General features: G+C 38.8%; 1 protein-coding gene and 1 long non-coding RNA gene across 2 annotated transcripts; one reads left to right on the top strand and one right to left on the bottom strand.

Moving 5' to 3' along the window:
* The first annotated feature begins 2,844 nt into the window (after positions 1–2,844).
* LOC145233691 (uncharacterized) lies at positions 2,845–7,334 on the top strand. Its single transcript, XM_080098462.1, has 6 exons — positions 2,845–4,173; positions 4,424–4,673; positions 4,936–5,083; positions 5,284–5,471; positions 6,179–6,320; positions 6,799–7,334. The coding sequence occupies exons 1-5, from the start codon at positions 2,925–2,927 to the stop codon at positions 6,282–6,284; spliced, it is 1,941 nt and encodes a 646-aa protein (XP_079954588.1). The 5' UTR covers positions 2,845–2,924; the 3' UTR covers positions 6,285–6,320; positions 6,799–7,334.
* An 11,054-nt stretch (positions 7,335–18,388) lies between these two features.
* Positions 18,389–23,658, bottom strand: LOC145233920 (uncharacterized). The gene is made up of 2 exons (XR_013861211.1): positions 23,391–23,658; positions 18,389–19,016 (listed from the first exon to the last, which is right to left on the bottom strand). It is a non-coding gene; the product is annotated as an uncharacterized LOC145233920 (long non-coding RNA).
* Between the last annotated feature and the right edge of the window lie 347 nt (positions 23,659–24,005).

Here is a 24,005-nt window from a genome sequence, read left to right as displayed (position 1 = left end):
TCCGAAATAGTGCATGTGTCAATCGTAGATGTGCCTTTGCTCTCGGCAAAATTAAAGGTGTATTGTAAACGGTTCAACATTGCGCGTTTAGGAAAAACAAAAACAAAAGTTTAGTGGATTGGGTACGTCAGTCTACGTACTGTAGTGTTTGCTTGGATTTCACGATAACTAAATCTTTACCTAACGTTTCGTAAACTTCGTGGGTTAATAGAATCTACAAACAAGATTTACTAAACCGCAGACTCAAAACAACAAAAGCAAATAGCATCGACCTTTAAAAACACTACAGATACAAAGTCAATAGCAGCAACACAGCGTACTATCAAAATAGTAAACACATATTTTTACTTTATGTTGTTATCTACACGACAGTGGCGAATTCCCCGTTAGAAAGTGCACAATAATAGGTAACACTCAAGTCAGTAAACCTGGGCCGTTACAGTTTTCTTTACTGTGTAAACTACAGGAAATCGGACAGCATGTTACAATGTGTCAAAAGCCTTGTTTACAGGTGGCCCGTTAGCTTTGTTAATTACCACAGCAGGTTGCAAACCCAATAGAGTCGACAGTGCAGAGCAAATTGACTTTGGCTGCGTTGTTATCTGTGTCCTTCCTACATGGCAACAACGTGGCAGAGCGCTTATCGCCATGCAACAATAACGACAACACTGAACGAAGATAAAGCGTTTCCGTCCAAAACTTGCCACACATTATCACTTACCGAGATAACGAACCATAACTTTCTTATCGCATTTGCGGGGCTAGTGTTTGCTTTCGCTGCCCGGTCAGCGCTGTGGCCTGCACACCTTTGTCCAAAGGTCTATTGTTTCGCATTGAGTGGGCGAATATACAAACAAGTTATTAGGCACAAGTGGCGCTTCTGCCTGGCCCTTGGCCTGTTTTTTTGCTGTGCATTTGCTCCCTGTGGTGCAACGTACTGGTCATTATCTCTACAAACATGCAAACAGTAACCGAGAGATAGCGACTCGGTAAGTGTTTAACTTTCTCGAGTTTAACCTAACGAGAATGCCAATCCTAACACATCGCGTTCTCAGAACAACACAGCTCTATCCAGGCAAGGTTACGTTTACCCTTTTCGCAAAAGCTTAAAAATGTATTTTCGAAAATATTGATAAGAGTTTTAGAAAGATTTCAAATCAAACAATTTCGTATTTTGCAGAAAACTTAAACCTACTATGTCATAAATATATCATAAAATATATCTTGTAACAAAAAAATGTAACAAAACTTACTAAACAATGTCTCCACTAAAGGGCATACTTGCCTCCACAGCGCAGCACCTTACAAAAATGCGTCCACACCCTTATAATAAAGATAAAACAAACTTATCACTGGTCATAGGTCACATGTTGTGTGCAAACCGTACCACAACTGACCTCCTCTATCGCGAGTTAGCAGAAATGCTATATTTGATGACAGGTGAAAGGGTTGCGTAATATTGGAGTAAAAAACGAAAATGACCCAGATATGTGGCTAACACAACTATTGCAATCGGAAATGGACAATCAGAATATGTTACAAATTTTGACCTGTAAACCGACCGAAGCAACAAACATGTCTCAATTAACCATAAAATTCTCTGCATTATCGTTAGCTAGAACCTGTTGTTAAAAATGAGCATTTTATTTTTGAAATAAGGTGGTTGAAAATTTGAACTGCTCAATTTCCCACCCATTTGTGTCGTAAAAGCGTGTACAAAATCCTTACCGAAAAATGCTAGGGCAAATTGTAACCTGTAAAAGCCAGTGATCATGTGTACGGAAATGAGAAAATTAATACTGTTTATTATAATTGCACAAAACATTAGAGAAATAAGCAAAACGCCGGTGCCTAAATCCGCCACACACGTGCTGCTTTGCTCTTCACTCTCCTTAACAAAGAGAATAGAAAGAGAGAAGAAGCGGAGTAGGATAAAAACAACGCTCCCACCGTATCTGAACGGAGCGGAAACATTTTAGGTAAGCGAGAAATAGAAAAAAGGGGCCCCGTCTATCGTTGGCAATTAATAGAGCAGCTACCTGGCTGGAAACCCCGCAGAGTTGTGCACTTGTCGTGTGGCGAGCAAAATGTATTGGTGCTAATCACTTGGACATTATAAACTAGCAGGGAGCGGTAGCAATAATTATGCGCAACAGTTGCGTTCAGTATAAAGTTAGCAACTCACAGACAGTTTGGTACATTCGTTCTGCGTGTCTACGAGGCGAGGTCCACAGGAAAAAACATTTTTTTCTGCAATTCGGTTCTGGGTTTCAGCTAGAATATTATAAAGGATATGAAAGGTTTTAAAAACTGTATCAATTCCATTGTCGATTTAGATAAGTTATGATGTGCATTATAAACATATTGAAAACGAGGCTCTAATTAGGTTGATTTTAAACTAAATACTGCGCCAAAATTGTAAATATACCTGGCATTTGCGGCAATAATATGGATCTGACACACATTTATTCATCTCGAACAAATAAGTGACTTCATTTAGCTTAGTAAGAGTCCATAAGGTCAGAGTATCGTTCATATCTAACAACACCGATGGTGCGAAATCGACTTTTTATGTACACAAGGCAAGATAAGATAGTTTGCACAACTTGCACAAACTAGCTTCGTCAACTAAACGCTAATGGTTAACGGCCAGCCTAAATCCGCAAAGCCTTCATATATTGTTGCACTGTATTCCAATAAGAGGCAGGACATTTTATGATGTTCAGCTGCTTGTTGTTTTTATCGCACTGTATTACTTATTTTTAAAACGGAAAGTAATACATAATGATATAAAACCTGCTTAATATGTAGCAACGCTATCAAATACAGTGAGTGTTGGAAATTTTAACCAAATTTTGTTTTTTCGCAGATATCGTTTCCGAACAATTTCATCTTACATTTGATACACATTTAATAACTGAGCAATGCAAGACGAGCGTCTAGCGTACGAGAGCCACTGGGCACCCTACAGCAATGCCCCGATCTCAAGCAAATCGTGCAAGCAAGAAGACATCAATGGCAACAATATGGCGTCGGTCGCTGCCACTCAGCAGTCCACAGCCATGACGGACGCGCCAAACATGCACCCAAGGCGCTCTACTGAAACACAGGTGCCGCAATCCCCCAAGCCAAAACCAAAGTCGATTAGTTTCTCGGTTAGGTCGTTGCTTGACCACAACGTAACCTCCCCATCGGACAGTGGTTACGGTAGCGGTAGCCCAAGCCCTGAACAGTCAGCCTGCAGGGATCCGATGTCGTCGCCAACTTTCACAAGCAAAGAAACGTCCCCCGAGATAAGAAAATCTTCCTCCGATGACAGCGCGGAAATGCCGGCATTTTCCATGCTGCCTATGTACTACCAAAGTTTGCTTTACGCAATGAACTCACAATTTCTCGCAAGACAGTCTTCGCTTGCCAGTCCGGCGGGAAATCACGCACCAGAGTCCGGCAAGCCGCCTTTGCCGACACCCGAAGCGAACCCACTGCTTGCTAAACAACTGGGAGAGTGCAAAAGTGATGAAAAAGTTCGGGCTGAATTATGTGAACAATTTTACCAATACCAATCGAAACTGGCCAACATGGCACACGAAACCAAGTCGGAAAAGTTACATGGCAACCCTTCTTTCCAACAAATCAGCGAACGAATGAAATCGGCATCGATCTCCACTCCAACGAGCGAAACACATCCCTGGAAAACCGAAGTTATTCCAAAATGTCAACGTAGCCCACAAGCAAAGGTTTCACCTCCGAGTTTTAACGCCTCAAACCTGGAGCTTCAATCTCAAGCGAACCCGTTTTTGCGCACACCCTTCCCTCCCATGGGCATGCCAATGCTTTCTACCGACTACTACATGATGCAAATGGGCAAATTGTTCTGGGACAACGCCATTCGAAGTGCAGCAGCCGCAGCCAGCGTTTTGCAACAACCAAAACCACAGTACAACCCTATGGACATGGCATCAACATTGAACAGCGACCGTTGGCAAAAATTCCTGGCAGCGTCGTGTCGAGGAAGCCAGAAACGTCAACATAAACTACCGGTGACTTTACAAGCAGGGATGAATCCATTCGTGGCGGAAGGTATGAACCAAGCCGATTGTCGTTTTCAGTCGCAAGTAGCAACAACCCCAGCAGGATGGAGACCTTCCGAAACAACGCACCATCGCCGAGAACGTAAGTTAAATCACTCTTGATTACTCGTTACAAACCAAAACATTGATTCCACGAATGGTACAAACAAACACGGGCACTAGGTCTTCATTGTAAATATCGCGTTGTTCCTGTTGCAACCATTTTTTTACTATCGGGAAAACACTATGTCTGTGTGAGGTTATAGAACGACTTAAAGCTTTGACAAACCAAAAGTGCTAGTATAGCACATCAATATGACAACAACTTTTCACATTTTGAATTTTTATTACAGGCGAACACCAAAGGCACAGCGAAAAGTCGACAGAGAGCGTTTACCATAATCAGCAACAAACGCAATCGCGGCGTACGTCCAACGAACGCAGCCCGTCTAGTCCCGGTGCCGGGTTCATCAATTTCTGCAATAACGCCATGAACACCCAGAGCACTCATAACCCACAAATGCTCGCAAACTTTCTCACCCCAAACATTTCACCCCCAAAGTCGGTGTCTCCTACCCACAGCAACACCTCATCCCTCAACAGGTAACTATTTGTGACAAAGCGTTTCTGAATTTTGAGTTTCAATGCAAAAAATCGTTATGAAAAACGAGCGTTCAAAGCTTAGAAAACAAGCAATAACAGAAAAGAAACACTGACATTATTTTTATTCTTGTTTTGTGTTAAACTTCCAAAACACCTATTCAACATTTTGTCAAAAAGTTTTGTTTCGTCTCGATTTTCAAATGTGACACCTGAGATCGATTTAAAGTGCAATATTTTAATTCATTGTGTTTGATATTTTTAGCGACGGAAGCTCGGGGTCAATGCGCTGCAAACGTGGCCCAAACTCGGGCTACAAATCTCTTCCCTACCCACTTCGCAAGGAGAACGGCAAGATTGTTTACGAGTGCAATGTCTGCTTCAAAAAATTTGGACAACTGTCGAACTTGAAGGTAAGAAGAAATATTTGATTTAAAGTAAAGCAACTTACATGTTCATTTACTTCCTAAGAATCTTGTAAATAGCATTTATTTTTGGAGAAAATATGCCATAATTAGTAAGACATATGTTGCATCAATAAAAATGTATTTAAGATCAGAATTTTATCGCAATTGTACAAATTGTGTATAAAATGCGATATTTCCATTTAAAGGTTCATCTGCGAGTTCACACCGGAGAACGCCCGTTTAAATGTGAAACATGTGGCAAAGGTTTTACCCAACTTGCCCACCTTCAAAAACACCACCTTGTCCACACTGGAGAAAAACCACACGAATGTGGCGTTTGTCACAAGCGTTTCAGTTCCACAAGCAACTTGAAGACTCACATGCGACTTCATAGGTAAGTCCAGTATGTTTTGAAGAAAATTAGGTTTTTTTTATTTACCCCATGTTTTTGACTGAACAGCGACACCCAAGGGAATTATTTGTATGTACTTTTCACAATGCGATTAAATTTCGACGCATAGTCAGCCAAAAAATGCGATGATTTTTTAAACTGCAAAAAAGCCACATATTTTAAAATAGGTTTAAACACGTTTGAATACTCAGCATTGACTTGCAACTGTGATTACCCAAGCTATGCAATTAATGCCGACTTGCTAAGATTAGCATAGTATAGTATTTATAGATAAGTTCATCTAATAGAAACGTATTTCGTCGTTTACGTTCGTTGATTACAAATTAAGTGACTGGGTCAAAATTTTGTAACATCAGATGACATTCCGTGACCCTGCAACAAATAGAATGACTTAGAACAAAAATAGAAGACGCGAAATGGTTTCGTCTCTGTGTTACCTTTCAACTGTATTGAACTAACGAAAACTCTAACTTCCGCACAAATTAAGACGTGTTTAGCCGTGGGTAATTTAAACGGGTTCATACGGTTACAGTGGAATTTAAACTTTTTTCTGGGACATGAAAATTGAGGCATAATGTTGCCTACGCGGTAAAAACATATTTTCAAAATTATAACTTTGAGCTCTTAGTTGAATATTTCCTGTTAAATTACTGGAGCCATAAAATTTGACATCTGTTTTTTCTTTACAGTAGCGAATTTTCGTGCAACGTGAAGTCCGTAATGTGCACAAGCAGCGCTGGAGTTCCTCCCCGACCTTTCGGCCACATCACAAGCGTGCCTGGACTGTGGTACTAAAGTCGTCTTTCTCCAACAACAAAAGTCACCGAAACGGTAAGTCGCTTTCTTTTACTGAGAACCGTTTCCACTGTGCTACTCGACCCCGCCAACAACAATCGACCGAAAAATTTACGTGCATGCCCGCGACCAGCGAATTCGCGAAAGTCCGGCGGATGCAGGGGCAAGCCTCGAGTGACGTCACAATGCAAGAATCGACTTGTGGGGTCACGTGAATCGCATCATCGCCTCACAACCCCCTATTATGTCAGCGCCTAATCGTGATTGATTTAAACCCACTTTCACCCTAAGCTTAACACCAGGTCATTTTCTTAATGAAATCCCCGCCTTGTTTTATTTGTTAACAGTTAAATAAATAATTTTACGGTTTATGGCGTTTAGGCCCGAGCAGAACTTTAGCAGTTTTACAAAGGCACAAAAAAGTCGCACATTTCCCGTCATTCATGATAAAGTTGTTTTCACATCCCGTTTTCGGTGACAAACATTTAACACATGTTTTTTTTATCAAATGCAGGTGTGTAAAATCAGACGGCGACTTTCCTGAAGCAACAAACCATGTCACCGCTGTCAACACGTCGGATTCTCAACTGTCCGCCATTTTACGTGCAAATCATCGCAATACAGTTCTTATCATTTACTTGATCATGTACATGCAAGGAGCACTCCTGCAAAGCCTCAACTGCAACCAAATGTATCAAAAACCATATCAATCTCATTGATCGTAAAGTAACAAATGTAACAATTACTTATTATTCCTATTTATGCTTTTCGTCCTTTAAAAGTTTAGGGGACATAACAGCAAAATCTTATACATGTCAAGGGGCTCCACTGTATAGCGCAATATATTGGCCCTTATGAATCGCATTTGTTGTGTTTGTTTGAAAGTGACCATTTTTTTCTGTGTTGAAAAAGTTTATGTGTTGTTACGTTTGTTTATTATTATACGCAGATTCTATATCTGTCCTGTGTTGTCGTTTTTTTTGTTGTTCTCAATTTTTGCGTCTATTTACTGAGAATGGTTGAGTACTTAATATTACTCCTATCAAAACACTGAATTTGTCTTTTTGGGATCGGAAACGATTTTTTAGTTCAGTTGAAATTCGTATCGAGCGTTTTTAAGCTTATTGAAATCCGGTTTTAAGTTTGTTTGACAAAACTAGGAAAAAATTGACACGCTACTAAACTTTAGGTAACAACTTGACTTACCATGTGCGAAAAAATAAATGTGCAAAAATACTTAAACCTGTGGCAAAAATGTTCACGAAAGCCACTTTTCACATGTTCAAAAAAGACTAGTGACAGTGAAAAACTTTCGTACAAACAAAGTTCTCTCGTATGGTGCGATAATATTTTCAAAACGACAGACAGAAATAGAACCGAAGTCCGTAAATAGCCCTTCTGTTACCGCGTTAGGCGTATAAATGCGGATACTGGCTTCCATCAATTCAGATTGGGCTCTCATAGAAAACTGAACCAATCTGGGATCAAAATTCCACCCACGACGCAGTGAGAGGCGGGTGGAGCCTAAATTTACTTGCATTTAGCGCAAGTGGGATCTCGATTCGCCAAAATAACAAACTGCAAAAGATTTTGAAAAATTGTTTTGTACAAAAAACAATCTCAACGTATATACAAACGCGATCAACGTAGGACAAGAATGAAAGCATTTGGTCATGATGTTCCAATTGCCAAAATAAAAAATACGAAACAAAGTGTAATGCAGAAATATTTACTGCATAAACTCGAGAGCAATGTGTAAAACTAAAATTTCATCAAAGAATTAACATTTGTGTTACTCAACCTGAGTGAAATCACAACACTTAACGATTATGAAGTGCTGCCAAGTGCCAAACCTGCTGCGCACTTGCGCAACTAATTCAGCGAATGCGGCACTTTGAAGTTACGAGCCCCCCTGCCAGTCAGTATGCATACACTGCATAGCGAAAGCGATTCATTCCGGCGCCTGGCGCTCGGTTGTCAAGGCCACATGATTACAGAGCAGAGTGCAACCACTTGGACGCGTGCATAACGATGTAATGTTGTTCTACACGCGACGTTGAAAGGCCAAATTGTTGTTCCACTCCAAGGGTGACAACTTTTGTTTCTAGCAACTGTGCCATCACAGAGCGAAACGCTTCAGCAGCTAGACAGTTGACACGTCCAAGTGATTATAATAAGTTCACGATTCGCTAATAAATCAGTGAATTGCGTCGGGACATGCCTTCCAAAGCCAAACACTGAGAATTTTGCACTCGTCACCAGATTTGTAGTTGAAATCCTATCGAGCCCCATGTTTTTAAGTTTTTGCAACCTACTACCATAAGGTCCTTGGCCGTTTTTAGTTCATTATGTAAGGTTTTATAATATGGTAAATAACCATTGCCATCTCAGCAGGAGCACGGTGCAATCGACGTACCAGGCAAAACACTTGCTCTTTTCTCTAAAAATGTTCGGACATGTACATAAGTTGCAATAAAGTATGATAAAAACTGGTTGAATAGAAAAAGGTAGATGCTGGTGGCTTATCGTTGGTGTCAGGGGGTTACCTGCCGTAGAAAAACTGAAATTGTTTACATCTCAAAGCTTACTTCCCTGAAATTAAGAGGAGGTCTGGGACTAACAGATTGGTCCACGCGTTAACTTATTTCCGTGTTGGGCAGATTGAGCCACCGCTCAAGTAACAGTTTCTCCACTCCGCTTGGCGATTTGACCAAATCATTGGACACAATCACGAGGTTGGTCACTTTTTGCCTGGTCAATTTTCAGAAATGTAGATATTCGCAATGAAAAAACAACTCCCAGAACACAATCAACAGCGGATTCTGCACAGAATCTCATTTTTGCAACAAAACTTGTTAGCAGCAAAAAAGATACAAGCCAATATCTCAGCGTAACACAAAGTTTTGATAGTTTCTATATTTGTTTTTTTGTAGCGCAGCACCAAGTTGACGATGACAGTATAAACTGTCGAAACGTTGTTTTGTTTTAAACTTAGCTATTGGCTTGTATCTTCTTGCTGAGAATATTTAGAGCCGTGAATTGTGAATTGTGTACCAAAAACATAGTAGAAATCCTGAATCCAAAGCAGATTGGTTAATGGTTACCACAAATTATTGCGCAATTCCAAATTCGAACGCACTCAACAGAACTATATACATTGTGTAACAAGTGTTTTCAACTGTCTCGGTTGGTTTTGTTCACATCGAGTAGCAGCAAAATCACGGGACAGGACCTGGTTAGACCCTGCCATGATAGATCCAACCAAACGGAACGGAAAGTACAAACAATAGGCCTACGCGTTCTTACTATTCTCCCTTAGACACGTGGCCAAAGGCTCTTATTAAGTCTTTGTGATCATCCTAACAGCCGCCATCATGCTTTGAAAAAGCAACAATTTGCCAAGTGTTGATTCTTGCCCACGCTTCATATAATCACAATTAAACTTTGAGTGCCGACACCTGGATACCAAAAATGTCATTTTAACATGGAAACAGTGTACATGACAACTTCCGTACGTTTCCGAGTTGAAGGACCTACACGCTTTAATGTTGATATATGCTATTCCGTTGAAAAACCAACAAGAATAAGAAATTGTATGCTGATAAGTTTGTCTTTTACACACCAACATGGCAGCACGACAATCCTTATTTTTAAAATAAGAAACAGCAATTTTGCGCAAAGCAAAACAAGATTTTCACAAATTTACCACAAACTGCCAAAAACGTCACTATTTGTCAAATTCAAGACGGACGTTTGTATCTATCAGTTTGGAAACATCAGCTTCAACGACAAAGGCATTCTGGTACAATCTTTTAATTCGGCAAATAATAATCAAACAACAGCAGAGACATGGAAAAAAGGTTCCTTAACATAGATCATAAAGATTGAATGATAAATTTGGGTCACTCGATCGAAATCACCAAACTGCTGTTTGAGCAAGCAACAAAACTTGATTTAAACAAATAAAGGTTATGATGAAAAGTCCGTTAAATGAAAACCAATTAGGCTTCTAGTTTCCACTTTTTGCAACAAGGTAGCCAATTATTAAGTAACATCCTGTGCCCAAACACCATAGCAGGCGCGATTTTGTAGTTTCAGGCATAAGCCGATGGCCCACATTGCATGATTAATCGTCACTTTGCTTATAGTTTCACTCAAAAACCAATCAAGCCAATTTCCGACGTCAATTCGGGCATTTTCTTGAAGAGCCGCACCGAGAAACTAGCACCTCGCCTAGGGCCGGTTTTGGATCAAATAAAAGGGCTAACTTTTAAAAGCTGTGGGAGAGGGCATAAATGTTGATGTTTATAAGTCTTGATGAGATCTACATAGATCATGGTCCACCAAAGTATATCTATGTATGGATCTTTTAATTTAAAACTTCTAAACAGATGTTAAAGGGTAAAGCTACGGTTTTATCCTTGTGTAGTTTGATTTGCTTTGAAATTTACGTTTTCATACTTAAAAATAGATAGAAATTCACTTGTTAATGTAAAATTAAGAATTCGTTTGTTTGTTATTGGCTGTATCCCTTGCTTTAAAATTAGTAGATAAATAGCAGTTTTGTCCCCCTTAATATACCAACCCTGTCTGTCAAGCACATGACACTTATTTACCGAGCATTGTTGTGGCTGCTCCACAATCAAGGAAGGGTAATTTACATAAACTCGTCCACTTGGTGATTAATATTTCCAAGCTAAGCAATTTATAATGAGCGTAACAAATGAAACTGGGCACCTATGACCTGTCAGGCGCGGAATTGATCTTGCTAATAAGGGTGGGAACTTTTTCCAATAGCGTTGAGCTTTACTGGGAAAGTTTCATTGCGGGAAAATTTTCGGCTATTATGTTTCAAAACGCAATACTACGCGTAATGTCTTGAGAATAGTTAAACTTTCAGAAAAAGTGCATTTAGTGGTATTGTTACGCAACATATATGTTTTACAGCAACATTACAATGCAATTAGACGTGCTTCGGGTTTATTCGATTGTAGCATTTGTCACATATCAATTGTAGACATTTACTGGGACCGTGCTGTTTGACCGCAAGTTTTTGTTGTTTGTTTTTTTAAAAAAACACGAAATATCTAGGCTTTGTCTAACAAAATTGAACAACAAAAACGGTTGAAAATATGCCCATGTAATTTTAGTCAAAAGCGCGAACGCACATCCTATCGAGGAAGCGCACTTTTCCCCAGGCAAAAAGGAAAAACCACCTTCTGGTGTAAAAACTTTCCTCACAAAGTTTGCTGAATTCTTCGTGGAAAAACTGTTGCACTTAGGAAGCGTGATTGCGACGGGCTTGAGTGCGGCCAAGTTTTACAGATAAATCAGGCGGCGATTTATTGCCAACCCGCCGCATGTTCCGCAACTTGGATGAAAGTTTCAAGTGACAATTGCTTCCATAATTCACGGAAATGTCACTGCAGGCGTCGTACCACTATAAAGCACGTTCGTGTGTCAGTATGGTGTACTTAGCAGCGTAATTCAATCTATCTTGTTTTTTTGTGGTGCAAATGAGGACACAATGGATTGTAATAGATTTAAAGATAAACAAGTGAGCCGCTCGGGTAAACTAGACGCCAACCACATTTAACGTGGACTTCCACGGAAGCACGTGTTGATGAAGAGTTACCAGTATTGTTTTAGTATATTTTTCGTTGAGTGGTTGTAGGAAGGGTTTAGGAAAAGCGTTAAAGCCCTTGCCTACTTCAACTAAATGTTGAACCCAGGGCACTGTTGATCAGGCGTTTGTCCAGGTCTTTCAAAAATATTTGAACGGTCTAAACCAGGGGCGGGCAACTTCTCCAGTCGGCGGGCCTGATATGGGAAAATGAAGTACTTGGCGGGCCGGATTCCTGAATCGATACATTAATCGCGTTTTTATCCAGTGATTTAAAATGGATTTTTGACCACCTAAACCAGAGGTGGGGAAACTTTCCTAAACCAAATACAATCAAGTACGTCACAATTACAATACAGTCCAAACAATCTAACTGATATAACATAAATTTATTCACCACAGCAAATTTAATTCATACACCACCGACTTAGATACTGCTGAAGCACCAACTAGGCTACACGTGTGAAAACAAAGGAAACCGTGAAAGCAGGCCAAACACAAGGTTGGCAGTTATGTCGTAACAATGGACGTGTGGTGCAATGGTAACAACGGTGGGAAAGTTTGTTGCTATTGGGGAGCATTACTGTCCGTTGCAACTATAATTTGACGTAGTAAGCAAGTAGTGGGGGATTGCGGCAGACTGTGGCCGCGGGCCACATTATCATGTAAGACCAGAAACTGTCTGCGGGCCGCACAAAATCACGTCGCGGGCCGTATGTTGCCCGCCCCTGGTCTAAACGAGTGAGCGCCACATTCTTGCATTGTTAGAAACTCAGAAACCACAGGATACACGTTCAAAACAGCAGGACCGATTTAAATGCACGCGCGTTTGTAGGCGGAGTTGTTTGTTACTCCCGCATACCTAAGACGCATCCCACAAAACATGCCTGTATGACTTACCATAGATCAACACCTGATTTACCAAAACACGCACTTAGTCGGAAAAATTGGTTGCATCTAACGATATAAATAACCGATCGGTTGCTGTGTTGGGCACCTTTACGGGGGCATTAAGTCTAGAACCAATCACCTCGTTTCCTTGCGCATCTATTGGATCTAAATCGGTAAGATCTATGCAAATGGGACTCAGACAACCTACTCGTCAACAAGACGCTACACCCCACGCATGGTGTTATTCTCTATTGATGCCTTTTACAGGGTAGAACGTATGTAAAGTTTCCATGACAAGCTCCTATATGGCGGTGTCAACAAGAGGGGTGGAGTAAGGTACCGCTGGAAATCTCCAATGGAAGATGATCAACGGTTAAGACAGCCATAAGTTTACGCACAAAACTGTTGTTTCCAACATTATGAGACTTCGTTGTATTTTCAAACAACATATACTCAATTTTTTTAAGCAGGGAAATTACACTTATTATTCATTTTTTTACTCAGGAAATTACAAATGGCATATCGTTAATTATTTTGTTCATGATCTGGGTTATGCGCATAACCCTTACGTGGTTTAAAAAGTATTTTTTAAACAAACCGAATAAAATACATTCGATGTAAATTCAATGAGTTTCTATCTGTCCCAATTACAAAACATGAGGGGTAATCACAAAAACTAATCACAGATGAACACTTGCATTTACAAAACCATTTCAACCAGTACTTCAGCCCTTGATCGAACAGATGCGCTACAAAACTTCTGTGACGGAAAATTACAAAATCACGACGAGCACCATCAATATAACAAGGATGTGCTAGCGTGTTTACCTTCAATAATTTCAATTACCAGCCACGTTACATAACCAGGCGATGAGGATCTTTTCAAGCACCCAAAACGCGCGTTTATCTCAGTAGCAAACCGACAAAGGGACGAGTGCTTTTGGTAACAATATCAAACACCAAATGACAGGTAGTCACCAAAGGGGAACAGGCGCTTTCGATGGCACTTTACTTGCACTGATGTCCAACTTTTCATCGTAACCAGGGCATATTGTGCTGCGCAAGAGCGTACGGATACAATCACTTGAATTTTGATAACAGTTTTAGTGAGCAGGTGCAGATGTTATGTTGCGAACCAATGACGAGGGCCCTTCAGTATTGGTACGTGAGCGGAACAGTAAATTGGGTTATTGTGAACAGGCCTCAATGGAGCTCGAAGGAAAACAGAACAACTTCTCCCTTAATCTGTTGACACGGTTCCCAGCGCCTTCCGTTTGGCCGAACACGTGTATGATGTGCGCGAAAACAAACACACGCATCTCAAGGTCAAATGTCACCATTTTATCAAAAAACACGCAGCTTGGTGTTTACTATAAACGAAGCTGTACTAAAAAAAATCCTTACGTTTAGAAAAGCCAATTTTCGTGAATTGTTTTGACATGACTGTGGTTAAAACCGCGCGTATCGTGCAATGAATTCGCAACCAACACTATTGCAAAATAAGTTTACACGTCCTACACAAAGTATAAATAAAAGAAGTAGTCCAATCCATTGTTACGCGATAGAGCCTCCTGGATGCCAGTTTGTGTCCAAAATAATACAGCAGGTATATATAGTGAAAAACACATGAATTGTCTGATTTTTACAAACTGCTGGGCTTTAACGCAAATTTGATAGGCCAAATCGAATAAAACTTTTGGGTTCTAACATTTGAGCGTAATAATTTACGTTTACATAAAAAATAAGCGGCCAAATTTACATGAAAACAAGCAATTTAGCTTTAAATAAACTCAACTCAACTTTGGTCCAACACAGATAAAGATGAACCGGTGAGAGACAACAACTCTCAATGCTGCACTTAACATTGGAGTGTCGACAAGATTGAAATTGAATCACAACACTCGACAATAGCAATAAATGCTGTCAATCATTGTGATTAAGTATGTTTAATCACTTACGTATGTTCTAGAGTCGCGTTACCGGATTCAAATCCACTGTCGATGAGTTGCTAGTGAACACAAGTATACACATGATACGCGGTTCGAGCCTTATTTTACAATGCCATTATCGATGGATTTTATTTCTAAATTGAATTTCAAAATAGCAATATATTTATATCCGGCGAATGCAACAAACCAAGAAACCGACAAAAACTAACAGACCATGCAATTTTAACAAACTACAAAAACATCTTGGAGTTTGGAAATTTGTGACTAAAAGTTGAAAAACATGCTGAGTATAATGCCGCCATAGGTCACGTGACTAAAGTTAGGCGACACAAGCTAAATCAACAAAAGTTCCGAATGTTTGTTCCACGTATTTTTTTTTTGCCTAAAATACCGATAACTGGTAATAAGACATTTACCATCAAAAAATGAAAATGGTTTACTGACCGTTAGCGCCACCTAGCAGCACAAAAACACCCTTGACCAGTGGTTCTCAAACTTTTTCATTGTCGGGGCCAAATGGTATTTTTTAAGTGTGTAAGGAGCCGCAAAAAAAACGAAACCTTCAGAAAGTCACTAAAGATTATTACCTTGAAAGCTAAAATAGCAATATTTGGTGGTTTTCCGGGGTTTGGTGGGAGCCGCAAAATAAGTAGTTGGGAGCCGCATGCGGCCCTGAGAGCCGCGTTTGAGAATCACTGTCCTTGACGCTAGACAGAACTAAAGCGCAGATTTTGATAAAAAAAAACTACAAAAATGCGCTTACGAACGTTCAGTGTTTGTCATGCAAACAGGTAAATATGAATTGTCTTAAAGAAGCAAATAAACATAAACTGTATTTCTTACAACAACCTAAAACATAGTTTGTTTGTTTTTTATTTTAACAAGTTAGCCATTAATCAGACAATAAATAAGATTAGAATTCATCAGCCATCAACCTATGTCAAAAACTTCAAAAGATTCGAAAAATTCTTAAACTTAAACATCGCGTATAAATGGGTTTGTAACTTTCCAAAACTAGAGTTACTTACCTTTTATTTTCTATCAGCATTTAACAGTCACATCTATCACATAACGCGTTTGAAAAATGACTTAATTTTTGAACAAAAAGCTGCTTGACTGCTATTTAACTTCAAACTCTGCAGCCAAAACCTAACTGAACTGTAGCCTACTGTGGGACTAATACATTGTAGACACAACGCATTCGATTTTTGCACAATGTGGCATCTGTGACGTAACTATGGGTAATGTTTTGCTTTTATTTACGGCTATCATGTCTTTGTGGCAAAGAAAACAATTAAAAGGGTAGGATGGAAATAAAAAATATATATACTCTGTCATGGTCAATTAAAATAAGTTGTGGCAATTTGTCTACAAAAACGGAAATTGATTACCTGATGTCATAGTGGTGTTCCAAATAAAGCGAAATATTTAAGTTGAGCCTTGAAGGAACAGGAAAGTTGTAAAACTCCTGTAGCTCACTGACAAACACACAGACCGAATTCTAAGCTACACTCGGTGGTGGGATTCCAATTTTTGTCAGCCGGTTCTATCACAAAAGTCATATTTTTCAGCCTGTTCTATTACAAAAAGCCATATACAGTAATCAGTAATGCTAAACGGTTCGCTGATCTCATAAACTGTCGTGAGACGGTTCTATAGAACCGGTGCCGGCTGAATCCCACCACTAGTGATACAGCCGCTACACTGTAGGAGCTATCAGCTTCAATTCAACAGCTGCTATCTAGGACAGCTTTCAGAATATTGCTTTCAGAATAATTTGCACGATTGTCAGGCACTGTTGATCAGAACAAACAGCCAATTTTCCTTTTGTGCCTCCAACAGTGTTTTGCAGGCACAAAGTAAACCTTTGTCTAAAGAAATCATTTACAGTTTTGGTTTGATGCCACCTTGTCGATATCACACGGAAAAGGGGGTTAAGAACATCGATACATCGAATTGCATCATAAGTTTAAATGGCTAGTTTCAACACATTAAATGGAATACGGTTAATGTTTGTTTGATGCGAGTGAAAATACACTTTAATGGTAATAATTATTACGTGCCATTATTCATCGGCATTACATGACAGAACTAGTCATTCACAGCAACTGGAAACTATGTCGTCACAAGATGACGCTCTGGAGCAAGATTCAGTAGGATTTCTGCACATTAATTTTTTGAAGATTTTGTTTGGTTACAAACTATTAGGGTCACAATTTAGTAAATACGCTTGTTTGTAAATTTGCGAAAATGCCTTTAAACGTGCTGTTTGTTGGTATCTACATTTTACCCCTCCTAGCTTTGAAGAAAAGATATAAAACAAATTTCCTGAAGCTATGTTTGTCTTTTTTATGCCAAAATGACGTTTAACTAGCTCAGTGGTTCTTAACCGGGGTTCGACATCGCCGAATCAGGGGTTCGACATCGCCGAATCAGGGGTTCGACGAAGGTCTTTTTGAAGTACAATACAAATACTCGTTTTTGTCAAACTTTAGGGTCTATAGTCGCTTAAAACGGCAATTTGTATTCGCTCAATATCAAAACAGTGGAATATTAAACTTAGGCAGGAGTGTTTTAAACTGCTCTAAATATTTTTGTGGTACTAAAAAGAGTATTACCAGCCATGTATTACCAGCCATGACTTTTTGTACGCCTATTGTGTGCCAACAATGCGAACAAAACAGGTACCACAAGCATCACAATATAGATTATGACATCGTAAATACTTAAGATTGATCTTCACACTGTGCAGCTCAATCTATGCACCGAGCTAGAAATTATTCTGGGCTTTTTGGGCGCTATTAGATGGTAAATAAATGATATAAACCACGTATTTTAAAACAAAAACAAGCAGGTAAATGGCGGCCGTTGGTGAAATAAGAATCTGCCGATGCGGCCGTCCCAGCAAAATGGTTCTGCACCCCTGCACTAAGGTTTCATTTTCTTTTTTTGACGTAACAAAGAGCATTGTTCGAAGGAGAAACACAACGAAATTTTTTTGGCAGCAAAAACTTATTACTTCATCTTTTTCATGTTTGTGCACAGATGCTAAAATGCTTAATTTTGGTAAAAACTAAAAACTACCGGAATTAAAGCAATCATGAAAAAAGTTGCCAAGTTATGATGTCAGAATTTAACAAAATTACAAACAGTAACTGTTGCCACTATGTGTGAACAAAAACTAATTATGACCAACCAAACAAAATGGGTTAAAAACCTGGTATGTAACTTTGGGGTTCGACCGAAGGCTGAAGAATATCGTAGGGGTTCGGCCGTTATAAAAAGGTTAAGAACCACTGAACTAGCTTGACCTTTAACAAGGCGCTGGTCGCTGATGACGTCAATCTACCAAAACACAATTTACCGTCTTCTACAACCGGCAAAGGTTGAGGAATGTCAAAACTACCACAACCTTTCAACTGAGTTCACAGGCTGATGGCACAATAAGCCTGACGCCTTCCACGCTAATTCCTAACCTCTAACTTGCCAAGTTTGGACAAGCAAGTCAGCTTGTTCAACCATCATTGCGTTTGGTAAATACCTGCATATTTTTGTGGGTATATTTTTGTCATGTGCTAGATTTTAAATATGTAACTATATTGTCGAACTTTTTCTTGACAGTTATTCTTTTCACAGACGACTAAAGCAAATATTTTATTGACAAGAAACGATTTGGTAAAACGGCAGAAGAAAAGTCGAAATCGATTTACACATTTTCTTTTCAAAACGAGCTTTATTCATATTTTGTAACTTTGGGGTGAATAATATCGAGAGTTAAGCAAAGTGCGCTGAGTCAAACTTTAAATAAGTGGGACATTTTTTTTACTGTTTACAATAAAACGTAAATAGGTTTATAAACATAGCAATTTTGATTTTAAAGACTATGCCGTTTTATGCAGGCATACTACTTTCTATTGTACAAGACTGTGGCACAAATGGCTGTCGAATGTACAAGGAGCGTTCATGCAGGGGCCAAAGTTGAAATAGGCGGATATTTGTATAACGAGCTCAAACAGTCAAATATATATACACAGCAATGTACACTTAAACACTTTTGAATATTTTTGTAGTGATTTGAAACAGGGTTTAGGCGCAAAATGCTTGGGCAAATATGTAGATTTTTCAAGAGGAACTTTAAATTGGTAAAAACAAGTGCAGTGATGACAGAAGGCTGTTAGTGAAGTTAGGAGAGAAAGAAAGACCATCCTCCTTTACTGCAAAAGTGCTTGCAACGGCGGCACAGCTTGACAAGAAAGTAATCACTTCGTACTGGAAAACAAAAATGCAATCGTAAGGAAAATGGCAAAGAATCACAAATGCCCTTGTGTTCAAATCCAATATTAAACAGCTTGATTGAAAACATTATAAAAACGTAAACATAAATAAAACAAACTATTTTGTCATTTTCCAAGCAAATAAATTATGCGATCGTAACAGACCGTAGAATTCGAAGACGTATAAATTTCAAATTTTACCCATTGCTTCCCGCTCTATTAAGTCAGTGAATGAAAATCATTTAAAATTAAGTCAATTTACATATTTCCATCCCATAATTTATTAGAATTACTTGTTACAAGCGGGTATTTTACAAACAAATTAAGATTATTGCAAAACTTTGGTAAAACAAATTAAAACTTACAGCAGAAACCCACATTTAAAATCAAATTATTGCGTGTGTGGGTTAAAAGAATTCAGTTGATTCGGATATTATTACATGATTATGCACAAAGATGAGCAAATTTCCGTTACTAAACCGCACAATCCTAAAATTCCCATTATACAAAGTAGCAATTAGAAGTTCTCAACCAAAATGTGGGTTTAAATATTGCGCAACTCTCCAAATACAATCGCAACGCGCCAATCGTAGAGCATCGTGGGATAGGCTATACTGATGGCTTTATGGAAAAACCTTATGGACAAAACATATTTATGGGCAACATATTTGCAATAAAAGTGAGTTTCATTATAGGTCGCAGGTCAAAAAGTCCTTTTCGTTTTGTTCATTTATCTATCTTATTTACTCTGCAGTCAAGTTGGTTGAGTTTGACTCGTAACTTTAATTAATGTACACACCAAACTGTCCCCATGCAATCTATCATACTCATCGACGTTCAACTTCGTAGCATACAGTGTACAAAACCGGATCTGGTTCGTTTGCGCGAAAGAATATGTCGATCGTGTTACACTGGCCATTACAACAAACTGTTGCTTTGATATGGTGACTTAACAGTCGTATGACGTTACAATGCAAAGCCCCTAAACTTACTGACATCGTTTTTGAACACTTACTTTCAAAACAACATACATGAACGTTTTTGTTTCGAAGCTTTTACTTATTTTGACTTTCCCAAAACTTTGTTATATTTATTTATAAATTGTCGGTTCAATCCTGAGGAATATTCATGTTTACCATACCGTCCTTATTTCTAAAATTTGTCCTTATTTTGAAGGGGATTTCTTAGATAAAACTATTGTTCTATTTCTGAGAAACGTCCTATTTAGTCATATTTTGAACAATTACAAGTCAAATACCTGCTACAAGTAATGGTAAACCTAGAACTGAGCTGTCGTGAGATGCACGAAGTATTTTTTACGAATAAGGAGTTGCTGAAACAGAATGTTTCAGTCAAAAGTATGGCATGTGATATGTCATGGCTCATATAAATGCAAAGATTTGTTCAGAAACGTTTGTTTTGTTTCGTAAGAAAAAAAATATTTTTCGGTTGTCCTTATTTAAGGGTCCATATCGATGGCAACCCAGGGTATGTGCATTGGTTTGTTTGCAAAGAGAGTAATTAGTTTCCCAAACATCAATACACTGCATAAAATTACCATCAAAATTGCACTTATGCAGTCTGCATGCCGTTTGAGCATAAAACAAGAGCTCGTTGATAAAAATGTTGCGGTTTTGGCCTGTTTGTGTTCAACGTCGCCGTCGGCGAACACAAGAAACGTGAATGCAAACGCCACGTCTGGTAAATTTGTCTGCTTAGTTTAACGCAGGCGATCACAACCGCTTAAAACATGAGTGCGAATCTATACGCAACATATCGAGCACAACACATACTGCAAATACAAACAATTTAATCAGTCTTTAATTTCTTGATGAAATGAATGGTCCAAGGGTCATAACAAGCACAAAACGCTTTTATACAACAACATTGACTTAACTTAATGAAACTACGCTGTCCTGCACGGGTTATGTTGACGTAACAATTAGCTGGACCAGGTAAACGTTATCAGCAAACTTGCAATTGCCCCTAAACCCTCGCTCGACATCATCTGTTTGTTACCTACACAGACGCTGATAAGAACATTGGTTTCGCAATATATTGTTGATTAAACTTTGCTGCGTCAGGGCTTCGGGTCTGGAATGTAACGGCTAGTGATCCAAACTTATACCGAACCATTAAACGTTCAATTTCAGTCCTATATTTTTTACCCTAGAATGTTGTAATGTAACATACTTAAAATTTCCAATAGTTTCTTATGCGATTACGAACATATGGGTATACAAAATATACAAAGTGAAGCTGATGGTTAATATTTAAGACAATTATACTGCTACAAAAGCTGGACGTTTAAGCCAAAAAGCAGTATCTAGTCGCATTGAAGCTGCGTAGAATAAAAAAAAACATTTAACGGGTTTTCAATTTGGGTTTTCCACGCACACGAAATGTTATGTAATTTAACAACATGTTTCAAATCAATATTATTCAGACCAGAATGACAAACTTTGAACGTCCTTTTTTGACGTGATGATTAATGCTTGTTAGTTGGTTGGGATACGTTGTTGAGTCGGGAAAATATTTGGTCGTGGTTTGCAGTTTTTCACGCGGCAACCGCTAAACTAACATACACCGTAAGGTTGCACAACCACCAAACCTGCTACACAATGTATGTGGGTTTCAAAGCAAATATTTTGCCCACAACCGTTAGGAGTTGTTTTTGTATCAGTTGTGAGAAGTCCTAAAAATTAAGTTTCACTGGGTTTGTTGTGCTATTTGTTGCTCATACACAAATAAGAAACGCGGTTTAAAGTGGTTGTTTGGGAATGTCTTACCAAGTCTTGGGTCAAATGCTTACTTTCAACCATAAAATTACGGGAGTTCAACACAAGATTCTGTCCCATCATTGCTTAAATTCATTGGGTGAAATCGGTAAATTGTAAATGAAAAGCCAATAAATCATATTTTTCTTGGTATTGGGTTGATTTTTTTTTTGAGTAAAAATACGTCCCTAATATACCTAAATAGCAACATGCTTTATTATATAAACGTTTAGGCAAATGCTTATTACATTGTTAGTAATATGCGTTGATGAGGTATTTGGTACTTCATGGTAAACATTTAACTATGAAGATGATAACTTTTTGTAAAACTTAAATTTTATTCTTTGTTGAGCTACTTTTAAAATCGTGTCTTGTGTATGTCTTTCTTGGACGTAATGATATTTCTTGCAAATCGCAATATAACCCAGTTTCGGGCTAATCTTTCAATGTTGAAATGAGGGCTTTTCACATTGTAGTTGTCAATTTCCGTCAGATTCGCCACCATATTTGGTCACTGGAGAGCTAAGCAGCTGCTGCTGCTTTGAAAAGCAATTATTAGTTGCAATCAAAGCGTTGACAGGCGAGAGCTTTTGGCCTTGCAGCGTAGTCAGGACTCTCGTGGATCTCAGTAACAAGCGATGATTTCACAAACAACAGGTAAGTGCATTTTTGTGGTCAACGACGATTTGCGGAACGCTCGCTCGAAAAAATAGATAAGTTTTTTGTTGCTGAATTGCTGATGAACTTCAAGATAAAATTTGGTCAGAAATTATCCCTTCATCATAATGTTTTGTGGTTTAAACATCACCGTTTTAGGCAATTATGCAATTAGGTGTACAGCTTGTGAGGCCTAAATTCTTATTACAGTTACGAGCTGTCCAGTATATGGAGATTTATAGCCTGTGATACATCACTGTGACCAATGACTGCTAATTATGTTACGTTACTTGGCAACAAAAGTTCACTTTCTTCAAATTACAAGAAAAAACAAACAAAGCCGAAATTGGAACAAAAACACATGTGTTTTTACTGCAAAAAGACCCCATTTTAGGAGTTAAAAAAGTTCACACTGTAAAACAACAAGTTTTTAGTAGTGGGCCACAAAGTTACAAAATTTAAATAATGTGGGATCAATATAGGTTTTGGTTTAAAAGTAACCAGCATTTCGCGCTCAAACCACACAACGAATTTAATACCTGTATAATATAGCATCATCTTATGACCATGGATCTGAAGTAATAAGTGTGTGATAGTGGTGATGTCGTCATTTTTGAGTTTTAGAACCACATACGTGAAAAAATTGCGCGTTACAGTAAAAAGTTTGTATTCTTTCAGTTAACTCTTTGGTTTCGGATTGTTTATTGTTTGTATTGGGCAAACAATTAAAATGACAGGACCAAATGTCTCGTTTGATGTAGTCATATGTTTTCACTTCGCAATGAGTTGAATGATTCATTAGCGTTTAATGTATCATTAGGTTGCAGATTTCGTCGAAGCAAGTTGATACAATCAAGATAGACCTAAAGACTAAAACTAAAACTACCCTTAACGTTGACCTATTAAGCCGAATCATGAGAAAGTGTCAAACTTACCATCACGCCTAAGGCGAGTGTATCCGCACCTTCCGCAAAATCTGCAGTGTTTGTGTTTCATTCTTCGTGCATCCGTTCTCATATCTGCAGCAAAGAAGTCTGCTGCCAGTAGCGCGACCACCAATACCAACATCCAATAACTTGTATTCATTTTGGGGCACCGCAAGACTTTGTCACAAGGGTCTTGGTTTGCTTTTAGCTGGCTACTTCCTAGCTTTGCTAAGTCAACAGTGGAGCCTTGGCGGTTGGATAGAATACACAACTATATACGGCTCTGCAAACACAGAAAAGATTGTACGTTAAACAGTTGCCCTGTGTTTGTTACACAAGCTTGTGTGCTGGCACCCTATGTCATGGGAATAGTCTTGAATTTGTGGTTTGCTGGGCACCTTGGATTAAATTAGTGGGATGCGGGTGACTGTTCTGAAACTTTGACGAAGCAAAATCGACTAGTCTGTTTTTTGTGCCAAATATGCATGCCTTAACAATTTGCAAAAATAGAATGCAAATTTGTGTTAACTTGCACTATTCGATTCAAATACCAAATTTCGTGTTGACGTAAAGATGCTGCACAGCTGCGCTGCCAAAACAAATTACTTCAGACCTCAAGTTCAA

This window comes from Phallusia mammillata, chromosome 6 (genome assembly GCF_965637545.1).
Source record: "Phallusia mammillata chromosome 6, kaPhaMamm4.hap1.1, whole genome shotgun sequence".
In the NCBI taxonomy this organism is placed as follows: Eukaryota; Metazoa; Chordata; class Ascidiacea; order Phlebobranchia; family Ascidiidae; genus Phallusia; species Phallusia mammillata.
This window is presented reverse-complemented; position numbering and strand designations above follow the sequence as displayed.